This window comes from Mycteria americana, chromosome 1, assembly GCF_035582795.1.
Source record: "Mycteria americana isolate JAX WOST 10 ecotype Jacksonville Zoo and Gardens chromosome 1, USCA_MyAme_1.0, whole genome shotgun sequence".
In the NCBI taxonomy this organism is placed as follows: domain Eukaryota; kingdom Metazoa; phylum Chordata; class Aves; order Ciconiiformes; family Ciconiidae; genus Mycteria; species Mycteria americana.
In genome coordinates, this window is record NC_134365.1 from 78969238 (window position 1) to 78982324 (window position 13087).

The following is a 13087-nucleotide window of genomic DNA, read 5'->3' on the forward strand; positions in this document are numbered from 1 at the left end:
CACAATTGTGCATAGATAACATTTCACCTGATTTTTCATTGCCCTTCAGAGGACAGAATCACCAATTGCTCTTGGCTGCTCTGCTCTGCAGCCAAGAGAAAAGGTTTCACTCGAAAACTGAACTCGAAAACCGAAAATGCCATCTTACCTTCCAAATGTTCTGTTGTAACCAGTCCTAATGCTACCATGAAGGCAATTTTCTAAGGAAAAAATAAACACCGGTTAGATTTTCTACTACAACAATCATGGTAGAAGTAAGTAAAGAAATAAATCTAGCATTGACGAATAAACCCGGTAAAGGTCTTTTAGAAATGTATCTTATTTGAATACATAGTAATATGAAGAACTTTAATTGAAGATTTGCTTCAGATATGCCTGGTCAGTCACGTCCTACTTGTATGGCTAGACGAACTTTAGCAGTTCAGAGACTTATGAAGCCAATGCTGTATGACTACTGATTTTATACAGTGCATGATCAAAATTCAGTCAATTCAATCAATTCAATTTCATATCGCTAGCTGCTTTGTTACTCCACTCTTTAGAGAAGTAATTGTGTATTATTATTACTATCTGAACATGGCAGTGCTTTTATTGGATATGAGCAAGCTGTATGAAGTAAAACAAGATATGATACACTTCCACTGAACTTTACAACACTAAACAAAAAATCTGAAGCATATTGAAAGTCCCCTCCCCCCAGAAAAACTTTCAGAAATTTCTCTTCCCAAGTTACAGAGAGAATATCATGTGCATGAATTATGAAGAGGTACACCGAACCAACATTTTCCCTCAATAGGGAGTGAACAAACATCTCCCACTGACCCTGGTGAACTCATTTTGCAGTGAGGAATATGATCTAAAATATTACTCAGAACTCTCGTATACTCTATATGCACAAAACACATCTTCATACTAACAAATCTTCAAAACATGCCGATGCAGTAATAGGGCAAGTACTAGAACAGATTCTAAATTTTCTGTCAGTGATTTTTCATTGGGAGATTTTTCCTTGTGGAAGAAGTTTTGCTGAAGCTTTTTTTCCATCTTTTTGATGCAAAACTGAAATTCTGCTGTGCTGTTCCAAGACCAAACTGAACTGAACTCCTTGGTTTTGAGTCACATCTGTGGTACTGTGGGAGCCTCGGGGATCTCTTCTTCTTTCTGCTGCACTGAACAATTTTCTTGCGTCATGATACCCAAGTGGCATTTTCACGAAGTGCAATTCCACAGGAGAGACAATCTGACTATGAAACCCAAGCTATTAGAAAATCCAAGCAAGCAAAGTCCACAATCCAACTCTGATAAAGCATCCAAAGATCACAGGAAGATGCAAATATCATACTCACCCAAAATAAAATGTGTAGATTTAGGTCAAACTAAAATACAGCGTTTAAGCGGTAGAAGGTCAAACATTCTGTTTCAATCAAAGAAGTGTCAGGAGAACACGTTTCAACACTTCAAAGTCAAAATTAGTTTGACCTTCTTGTTTTGTGAAAAGCCTTTTCACTGTGAAGTTTTGTGAAAAAACTTTTCGTTTCAGTTCAGGATAAAATCAACTAGTAAGTCACTAGAACTACCATCTCATTTGGAATTCTGACTTTCACACAGGGAAATTGTGAAAACAAGCACATCCTCATTTTGCAGATGAAAAGATCTAGTTATAGGGTGTGTTCTTCAAAACCTGAGGGTCAGGACTGGACACCTATATCCCTCTTACATATGTGAAAATATCTCTGTCAAACAGGCGAACTAACAACATCATACGACAGGAACATTTTCTTTTCACGATCTCCTAGTATGTCATTCTCCCTGTACATTAAAAAATAGTGATGTCGAATCTCATCACTGGCAATTTAGATATATTCATGCTATATTTCTGCCTTCCATAACTGTGGTAATTACAAGCACATGTGTTCATTTGCATGTCAGACCTTGATTTCGATAATATTCACTCTTTACGTGTCTAAAAAACACCAGCTAGACACAGTGGGGGCTCCACACCTGAAGGGAAAGATGAATATTTGATCCCAGATCCACTGTGCAGATCTGAGAAGAAAATTAGTCAATTGAGTAGAATTACAAGCTTCACCTCACCCCCACCAAAAAGTAACTTTGTGACAGGATGCGTCTCGGCACTCTGAGCAGAAGTAATAACGACATTTAGGCGTAGAATCAGAAAGCTGGAATGGTTAACGTGCGATTCTATTTTCCCAATGGAGCGCAGAATGCCTGTATTGCCCGAAGATTAAACTGTAGGGGGAGCATACATTTTCTGACATCTAAACTAAAATTCTTTGAGTACTAGAATGCTCACTAGACAATCTCCTCTCTTAATACTAAAATTATTTGAATACATATCTAATTAAATGTAATGACAGCATACTTGCTTAACATATGAAGAGCCTTGATAAATGGACTTGATAATTATCTCACTATTAAACACAGGAAGGGTTAGCTTTTATAGATATTTGAAAGATGGTTTCTTTTTAAAAAATCCCAGTAGAAGCTGTATTCTTTTTAACAAGCATTTTATATTAACAGCATATTTGTTTTTATGGGTTTTGCTATTTCACACTCATGTAGCTCGTTGGATTCAACTCAAAATACTACTTCCACTGCAATGCTCTTCTTTCAAATACCACAGAGTATATTGGTTCTCCTCTGTGCAGAAATCCACAAAACTGAGGCTTCAGTTTCTCCAGATTTTCAATCCAGGCCTAACAGTAGCATTTGGTTCACAATTGCAATGTGTCTCTCTTGTCCTTCTTAGGTGCGATTAAAAACACTGTTAGCTAAATAACCAGCATTTATGGCAGTAATTTTTCTTTTAAATAAAAAACTGCTAGAATGCCCTGGAAAATGCTGCCAGAAATATAACATTTTACTAATATAAAATTTTAAAAAAGCAAAAAGTTTTGGGTGGAATTCTGTTTCTTTCTGTGCTGAACTCAGGCCTTTTTAAGAAAAAAAACCCAAAAGCAAAACAACCCCCAACCCCTCAGGCACTTTCTCCCCATGGGAGCAGCTCCCCCGCGTAATTCCTTCATTTCTTTGCAGAAGTCATTCTGGTGGGAGAAGGCCCATCACTAGATGGGCAGTTATTGGCCGCCGTGGCCGGCAGAGCCCCGCTGATGGCGGGGAGCGGGTGGCCCACTCCTCCAGACCCTCCTCAGCCCCGGGGGGACTGAGCCCATATCCCAGGAGAGGGCTCCGACCGCTGGACCTGGGACACCCTGGGTGGCTGACACCCTCCACCCTGGGAAAGCCACGCCACAGCCAGGCGTCCAGGCGTCCTGGCTGCAAGGCGACGGACGCGAGGAGGTTTGCTTTAGTCTAGCGATGACGTACTTGGGAAAGGAGAAATCTTTGGCTTATGCAAAAGGCGTACGTATTGCAGGGGGCTGTGTCCAGGATCGGCTTCACGGCTTGCCAGCAGAATGACCGAGCCAGGAACAAAAGACAGTAATTATCCTCAGTCGTACAGGTACGCTCAGTAACTGCATATGGGATTCCTGGCTCCTGGTAAGTCTGGTGATTTCCGGTTTATTTGTTTTAAATTTTCAGTTTAATTTGTTAAATCCCAGTCTGTCACGATTAACATTTATGGACAGCCATATTGGAGTTCCTGCCTCAGTTTTGTGCTTTGAAGATAAAGGTGTGGAGAGAAGTGCCTAGAGCGCTTATTTTATTTTTAAAAATATCATGGTATCTTTGTTACTCTTTGCCTTAAATGTAATCATCTGTTTAAAAGCCACGAGTGCTTTTAGAAATGCGCAGTATGTCTTTTCATGAAGCAAAACAAAGATTTTTACAAAACCATTTCATTTTGTAATTACATGTTCTATTTATGTCATTACATGTATTTACACTAATTATGCTGTTAGTTCTAATTACACTAATTGCATAAATACATGATAATCAACTAAAGTTTACTTTCAAAGAACAAAAGAAATTAACTCTAGACCTACATATTTACGGCCGTGAAACAAATCTATGAAAAGAAAAGAACTGCCATACTTAAGGGCATACGTAGCTTCAGCATCCTACCCAGAAAATTGTGCTTGCCGAGACTGCCAGTATACATGGTAGGACCAATGTTTTTGGTTACCAAAAAGGTAGTCAAGATATTCTAGTTAGCAATTTAATGAAAAGCTTATTAAATTTATGAATGCTATGCCAAAAAGTGTGCCCAGTCCCCTGGTCTCTTCCTGCATCTCTCTGGAAGATTTTTGCTCAATATTCTTTCCATGGGGATAAGTTACAGGCAAAGAAAAATGGATGTTTTTTCTAGCATTCCGTTTTTAAGCAGGATCTACTAGCCTTTCTGCCCATAAGGTGCTACACAATAAATAATCTTCCGGAAATACCTCCGTAAACAAAACAGGACCCTACAGTCCCATCATTCAGTGGCAATGAAGATTCATATGAGGGTCAGATTTTAACCTTGGGAGGTTTCCTAAGTGTAGTTCTGCAAAGCTTCTGCATAAAGCTGTGATATTCTAGGCTAAAAGCCACGATTTATCCTTAACACTGTTTTAACTATACAAACCTCTTAAAACGGTAAAACAAATGACCACCCACATGCCTCAAGTAACATTATAAATTTATATTGTAATAATCCTCTTAAACCTACAGCTCCAAGGATGCTTTCATGCTACACATTTATTAGACTACTAAGGTTAAGCTTTCACAGGAGCTGAGCATTTCCACAATAGAAGTAGATTCAGTTTGTATAACTTCTCAAATTGCCTCAAAAGTACACGCAATCTAATGTGAAAACATCTAGTCAAAAACCAAAATACCTGTTAAAGAGACCCCATTTTTACAAGGACTTCTGATCTATATTTTTAGTTTACATCGCAAATATAGTTCATGAAAGACATTTAATCTTAGAACCTGCTTTCTACTCTCTTAGTCAATTTGAAGGATTTTAATGTATTTCAGACTAGAAAGAATCTGTGTACATGTGGGAGGACATGTACACAGCAAATGCAAGAAACCGTATTGTTAAATACAATCTAAAAATTGCAAGATTCATTACAAAGAAGATGTAAAAGCTCAGCTTACAAAAGAAGTGTTAATTCAACCTCATACGCAGCCTGTAAACCCAACGTTATATATTTGATAACATAAAAGAAAATATCTTAAGCTTGTATACACCCTTCACAAGAAATACAGCTATACCCATGCAAGGTGCCTAGATTATTATGAGACCTAAAATTCTTACATTTTGTGACAATGGAAGGTTTGAACGATGCAAACCAAATTTGTCAGAGCACCTCACTGGCGGGGAAATCACCTCGATTGCAGTGATTGGGTAGAGAGATGAACAGCTGGCAGAACCATGAGCACAAATGCAGTAATTACTTATGCACACACAAAAAAGTCTAGAATTGGCCCCCATAACTTAACCATACTGTAGCTCACTTATTAATAAAAAGAGAAAAAAAGATCACCTCTGGATTTTCCTCCTTTTTCTTTTTGGTAGCAGGGGGTCCCTGAGCTGACTCTTCAGGAGGTTTCTTTGTCTCCACTTTACTTTCTGTCTGGGTTTGGACTTGAGGCTGAATAATGATAACCTAAAAGACAATGTACAAATAAAAGAAGAGAATGCACTATATGAAACTGGATTTTTCTGCCTGAAACCTTTGGTTCTTCTTTGAAGAGTTACTTGATACCCCTACCCCTGCAAGTCACAAGCCAAAAATATAAAAAAATGGATACCTAGGTTAGGCTTCTAAATCCATACTTAAGTTCTAAAAATTAATTTTTATTGCTGCATTATAAACCTACTGCAGCCTAAGGGAGCCGCTTGATCAGTGTCTCTGAAAATTAGGACACTTTCTATTTAGAGGACTTCTGAAGCTGACTCAGCAGCCTAGCTTTAGCACTCGTGTTGTCAGTGATTTTAAGGTCTTTCCTTTGATTTTATTTTGCATACAGGTAGAAGAGATGGAATTACTACACATTCAAAACCACAGTCTGATCTCAGTCATGCCAGTGTGATTTATTTCAGAATAAGTACATGTGGATGGGAAGGAAGATACTCCTCAGTACTACTCACGTAACTGAGATCAGAGTTCAGTCCTCAGCATTTACGTGTTATGAGCAGTGGATGTCCAGTTTTGCATAAACAAACTAAACTATATGTGTTTTGAATTAAAATTGATTCTGGTTTAGGACCCATAGGAATTACTACACAGATCTCTTACACATGCGTGTATGTTAGTATATCCAGCTGCTCGTATTTGAATTACCACATGAAGACTTACACGGTGCAGATAACATTATCTCAGAAGCTATTAAATTAAAAGGAATGAAGGACAATTTCTGACCACAGCACTACACATGTGACTTTATACCCATAATCAAAGCTTCATGAAGGACTATGGAAGACCTTCCCAAGCTCACCGTCTTGATGAAGGTTATTGGATTCGAACGCTGGGCCTTTTCCATCTATTTCATTGCTAACTTTCAATCAATGTTATTTAATTGTTAGATACTTTATCTCAACTTAGTCACTCTACAAGATTCAAGAGCATAAAAAGGGACGGTTTTCTTACCAGCAGCCAGTTTAAGTAAGAGGAAAATAAATTCTGTTAGAGAAGTGGGGAAGAGATGCCTGCTTTTATTTACCTCAAAAGCCATCCTACATCCTGTATTCTTTTTTAGCACTGTATGAGAACCTGGGCTGCCAACAAGACCCAAAGTAGCAGGATCCCAGTAGCAAATTACAGCGAATGTCTGCTGGGTACTTTGGCAGCCTTCATGGAATCTGTTTCTGGTGTGAGAGTGGTGAAGTTCTTGCATTTCAAAGCTGAAAAGCAGTACAAAGAGGAAACAAGTAACTCATAACTTGATTTTTTTCCTACTGATTCATCTGCTGATCAGTTTTGAAACCCTGAGCTCTCATTTCATTTGGTCTTCCCCTGAAAGTGCAAAAGGGAATGCCTGATTACTTGATACACTCCCCTGGGGTCAGTCGATATAACTAGTATCACTGTATAATTGAAGAGGGACTCCATAGGAAATTTGAGCCTGCACAGAATTCAGGGATATTATTAGTGAGGATTGGTTTAAGGAAATGGAAGATCATATGGCCCCATTAATGTCAGGCTACATAATGATGCATTTTGTTCCCACTAAAAAATATGCTTGTACACAGGTCTAGTGTCCACGTGTCCCCTTCAGAATTTTCCCATTGCTTTCTGGTTATTTTCTTCAAAAGGAACCACTGACATCACTCTGCACAGGGCTGTGCACTCCCGGGGGAATATTCTGCTCACATCTGCAATGTAATTCCCGTGTTACCAAACAAATAACCAAACAAAAAACGCCGTGAAAAGCAGAACCTACCTTGCTGTCGGCACTAATGAGGAGCGGTTGCACTTTAATGCTATCGTTGACCACAGAGACAGTCGCGCTGGTGCTGATAGGAGTTGCATTGTTGGGGGAGGTGGAAATGATGGCGTACGCCACACCTGCACTGCTCAGAGGTGATGAAATAGCTGTAGACTCGGTGACACTTTGAGACTGGCTGTTAGGCGTCTGTACATGGCTGACGGTGTTATTGGCAGTCGGGAGGGCAGGGCTGGGGTTTTTGATGCTGACTACGGTTGCCTTCTGGAAGGTAGGAGGCTGCTTGGAAGGTTGGTCTCTGCACGGGGAGATAGGGAGGCTGTCTGGAATCAGGGTCTTTGGCCTAACCTACAAACAGAGAGTTAGACGTTATTAGGCACAGCCTCGCACCGTAAGGAACAAACACTGCATACGTGCGCTCTCCCAGTAGAATCTCTAATTGCATTAGCCATGGAACAGGAGCATCTAAAAAATCATAATGTAGCAAGTCGAAGTAGCCAGCCATTCATTTACTTGTAGATGTATTCCCAGTGCTCCTCAGCTGGGTCATTTTGGAGTCCTTAACTCATTGCAATGCTGAACAAAAAGGGAGGAAAAAGTCAATTCCTCACTTTTATTAGCACACATCCATACAAATGCTACTCAAGTCACATCCAGTTCTCAGTAGGGATGTTTAAGCCAAAGCCTTTGCAAAGAATGGAAGCCCCAGACACAATAATTTCCTGAAGGACACAACACTCTTGCTATGAATTAAGGAGCGGGAACTGAATCATTAAGGGAGTTGTGGGAAAGCATTTACAGGAACGGTAAGCGTATGCATTTATACTGGTGGATCAGTGAATGAAGATCCTCACATCTTTAAGATGTGCCATGTCTAATGGAGAGGAGATCAATCACGCAATCACTCAGCTCACCAAAAAAAAAAAAAGACAGGGGAAGAATAGAAACCCACAACCATCGAACTTCGTATTTTGTTGCTGTAAGTAAAGAGCTAGTCTGCAGCTGCGGGTGGATGCAGAAGGAACTTCCACGGATGCGGGGGGGAAAGCGTTTGCCAAGGTTTGCGAAGGCTGCGGCTTTACCCAGGGCCATGAATGATAGCTGCGAAGAATTGTTTTCAGCTAATGTGATGTGTTTCCAGTGGGGTAATTAACGTCACCCTGTCAACATGGCTCTGCCTTAACAACATGTTAAGTACAGTTCCAGGATTGGAAATAAATAATTTAAACTGCTTCACATGAAGTTAACTTCACTCCCAGCTTATTCGTTAACACGGCCAGATAAAACAGTCGGTTCCCTCTGTGCTTATTTAGTCCTGTCACTTCTCGCACCTTCCATACTGTGAAACAAAATGACAAGTTGTAACAGACAGACATGGGAAACAGCTGCCTGTGTCACTGCACTGTAGTCTACAGGAGCCCTTCCAAGGATGCCGACTTCAATCTTGAGCCTAAGTAAGCAATTTAATGAAAACGCGGGGATTTACTGATGTGCAGAAAATCACCTCTCAAGGCTGGCCGTGGCCATCGTCCTCTATCGCGTCGAGGAGGAGCCGTACCCGTTTGTCCCCGCAGCCAATATTAAGCACAGCAACACACGTATTGCGAGCTCTTCGTGTTTTGATAACTCGGCCCTCAGTTGCCGATAGGATGCTAACACCTACGAGCAGTGCAAATGTGCATTAGAGGCACAGTCCTGCCTGGGAGTGTTTAAATTGTCGGTAACCAAGGTAGACGGAAAGTTAAAGAGGAAACAGAGCCGAAGAAGAGCGAAGAGGAGGGTTTGCCCGAGGTCCTGCAGCAGACTCGTGACAAAGCCAGGAAGCCACTGTGTTCGGCTCACAGCTTCGGGGTAACACTGGAAGGCCTCATAGACCCACTGTGAAATGATGCAAAACTATGCTAAACTATGGCTAACCGTATTCAAGACACACTGACAGTAACTGAGGGGTTTTTTGCTCTTTTTCCTCTATCCAATCACTTTATGTAATGCTTATTTGATTTATTTAGTTAAGATACCAGACAAACACCCTGGCCAAGTTGTTTAAGAGAGGAGTCTATAATTAGCTTCATATCCATAATTAGTTAATGGTCTTATTTGCAAAAGTAGTGCACAGAGGATTGGTTTAAACCCATCTTGGCCCAGGCATTCTGTAAAACGCAGGCTTCCAACATAAACAACAGCTCAGTGCAATAGCAGACATGATACTTAAAGCAACTTGTTCATATCTCTATCAGAGTCAGTTATACAAGCAGATCTTGTAATATCTACTTTTATATTTTCATAACTATCCTTTCCCTCCTATGTTATATCTTATATAAGTCTCTCATATGTAAGTCTTTAACAAATTGCTCATGCTCATGTGCTAAGAGACACGTTCACAGAAATAGTATCATTATTCAGAAAAGAAAGTCTAGGAAGCTTGGCAAAATACAGTTAAAATGTACTACCATGGCTAAAAAATCCAAATTTAATTCTTAGCTGTTTGGCTAACATCTAAATTTTACCATCGCTCCTTAAACCAAAATAATTTTCTTGTAAATTAATATAACATCTGTTACCAACAGAAATACTATAAACACACAGATAAGCACAAATATACAGAGAAAGAGAAAGAGAGAGGATAAGGAGTAGTTCAGATCAAAGACTCAACAGAACAGTCACTGAGCTCTTTAGAAAAAATCAAGTCTGACAAAAAATCAGCTCAGGAGTTTTTTTAGCCAAAAACTGTCATGCAGTCTACCAGGATCTACTGTATCTGTCACTCTTAATTGCACTTTTATATTTAATCAAAAGCCTAATTAAAACTAAATGCCTATATATATTCGGCTATATAATTATCTTTTCTACACTATTACATCTATAGAGAGACTGTCAGATGTAATACCTCACTGAATCCTATACACACCCTTAATACACATTCTGCAAGTTGTGGATGAATGCATATTACTTTGCTATAAAATAAGCTCTTCCCGCACAGGCAATTACACAGCCTTAATTTTCCAAAGTAACATATTCTCTGTGAAGCGCTGCATACTGAAATAGCTGATACGATTTACCAAACTGGTACAGCACAAGAACATATGCCGGGCGTTTTCTGCCACCGTGTGATTCAAAGGAGGTATAGCGGTCTTCGTAGCCTAAGCCTCTGCAAATTCCCTGGCAAGTTCAGCTAACGTTGTGAGAGCGTATTTATTTGCAAGTATAGAAGAATAAAAAGGGTTGACTACAGAAAAAGCTTCAGGTGCTCCTGAGTTAAAGCTAAAATAAGTTAAAGTTAAAATAATGTTTATTTCTACAGCCCGCGGGCATGAATCCAAAACAGAAAGCAAGCATAGAAGCCCCGTGTGCTCTAACACCTCTGAACCTTCCCCCCTCGAATATAAACACTAAGCGTAAGCACTTAATAAACAGCTAAGTGAAAGACCTTTAGCAGAGTTTCATGTTAAAAACCAAACTGCTACAGTAATCTGTGAGAATAAATGGTGTCAGCTGGGAAGAAAAAAAATGATGGAAAGAGCTAGCGTAAATTCCTTTTCCTTACGGCAAAACTGTAGCTTAAATTTGGGAGATGAAAGGAGGACAGCGGCACTAGCAGAAGTTTGGAAGTTGACAGTCACCGAAGAAGAACTGGAGGAAAAGTAGGGCAGGGCACGGACTGCCTTTCACATGCAAGGTATCAAAAAGACATTTTCTACTGAAAGTAGCACAGATTGGATGGCACCGGTCCCCATTACAAGAGCCACAAAACAAAAGGCGCAAAAGTTTAGCAAAGGAGAGGAAAAGAGAAAGAATAACAGACAGCATGTATGCTACCAAGTGAAAACTGCAACTGTTGGCGAGCGCTGCAAATAACAATTCTCCTGTAGCTCAACCCTCCTCTCCCCAAATATCTTTCATTTAACTTCTGACAGCTGTCAAAACAGAATGTGATACTACCAGGGCTCTCAATGCAGGAGAAGAGAGAGCTGCTTCTTGAATATAATGATTTCACAAACCCGTGTTGTTCTTGAGTTTCCTCAATACGTACAGTAACAGACACATTTGATTTTAGGCGGCAATATTCAGACACCCCTGGTACTTCTCAAATAGCCTGCAGGTGAGCATACTGTTCAAGAAGATATTCCCAGACCTGAGAATTCACTAGGTGGGGGCTGTCTGCTTTTCAGACAGGGAAATAACAGGGAGCCCAATCCTGTGAGATGTGCAGAGTGCTTCTTTGTTCAGCAACCTCTAATTTCATATATTTTAAAGAGTTTCAGATCAGGAGGGAATCAGCTCCTGTGACTAATATGACTTCGCGTATATCCCGTATCATTAAGCTCCATCCAAATGTCCCTATATGAAGCCCAAAGGCTTCCATTACACCGAAACATCATTCCAGCTCTCAAGAGCACAAATTGTTGAATACTGCAGAGGTGAACGAACTGCTGAGTGGCAGAGGTGGGAGAGCCTGATGTGTGTCACCATTGACAAAGGCAACTGTGATCATGGGCAATCTATTTCCTGAGCTACATCCCATCAGGTGAGCTGCTCCCATGCTGCAGTAAACAAAAAGAAGGTAAAAAAGAAAGACTCTTACAAAATAAGCCCTCAAGATCAAACCCAAACAAGTATGGGGGGAAAGGAGGAGAAGGGAAGGAAAGCACACAATTCCTCCCATCTCTGTGGGCAATCCTACGTAGTCCTAAAGGACAGGATTTAATTAGAACAGTTATCTCTGTGCAGATCTGCAGGTGCTATGAGAATTGTTAAGGGCAATTCTGGTAAATGTGTTCTCCTTACCGCCTAGAAGAAGGGAAGTTAACAAGTGCACTTCAATTACAAAACCAAAAGGGATGACCACTTCAATTACAAAACCAAAAGGGATGACCATGGTCCTCCAGCTCACAGACTGGCCATAGAATTTCTCCCAGAAACTGAAGGCTGATTTTAAAAGAAAATACCAAAGACTTCTTAACGATGAATTCATCACGAGCTCCAATAAACTGTTATAATATTTTATTATGCTCATGACTGGCATTTTATTGCAAGCTTGAATTTGCCTAACTCCAGCTTCCAGTCCCCGGATCCTGTTATAGCTTTGTCAGCAATACTGAAGAGCCCTCCCCCTCCCCAATATCAGATATCAGCTGGATCGTGCTCAGCATCGATCAGCCCTTCATACTGGCAGGGCCGATCTGGATGAGAGTAAATTTTTCAGCTCAACGCAATATCACATTGCCTTTGAGAGAAAGACCATTATTCACACTTTATTTTCACTTCACCCTTGTACTCAGAGCTTAAAAACAAAAACTCAGAATGGATTTGGCACAATTCATATGTCACAGAGGCAAAGTGCTGGGAGCAGCAGACAGAGCTTTCATTCTTGAAAAGCTTTAGAGGATCACACAGAAAACATTAGCAATGGCTGATAAAATGAGTGCAATATGGGGTAATTATATCCTTCACCAGAATGAACAGATGCACACTGACTTCAGTAAAGCTGTGTCTATGCCAGTTGAGGACCGACTCTCTCCCTCTTCTTTTTTTAATCAATAAAAATTACGCAAAAGAAAAGATTCTGCGTAACTTTACAGTAATGACACACCCTAAAATCCAGGTTGCCCAACTGACCTGAATACAAGTGTTTGCAGCTTGGTCGATTTTTGGTTCCTTTCCTGATAAGCTCCTATTATCTTCAGCCTGGTCTGAGACCACAGTCAAAATAAACACAGTTTATTTCCTT

The 13087-nt window shown here is 40.2% G+C and overlaps 1 protein-coding gene across 1 annotated transcript in view; it reads right to left on the reverse strand.

Moving 5' to 3' along the window:
* PHF21B (PHD finger protein 21B) overlaps nt 1-13087 on the reverse strand; it is a 66169-nt gene that overhangs the window by 19401 nt on the left and 33681 nt on the right. Inside the window, exons 3-5 of the mRNA XM_075491737.1 lie at nt 7357-7707; nt 5457-5579; nt 149-200 (exon numbers count right to left, since the gene is read on the reverse strand). Of these exons, the coding sequence (XP_075347852.1) occupies nt 149-200; nt 5457-5579; nt 7357-7707 (526 nt within the window). The remainder of the gene's footprint in view (nt 1-148; nt 201-5456; nt 5580-7356; nt 7708-13087) is intronic.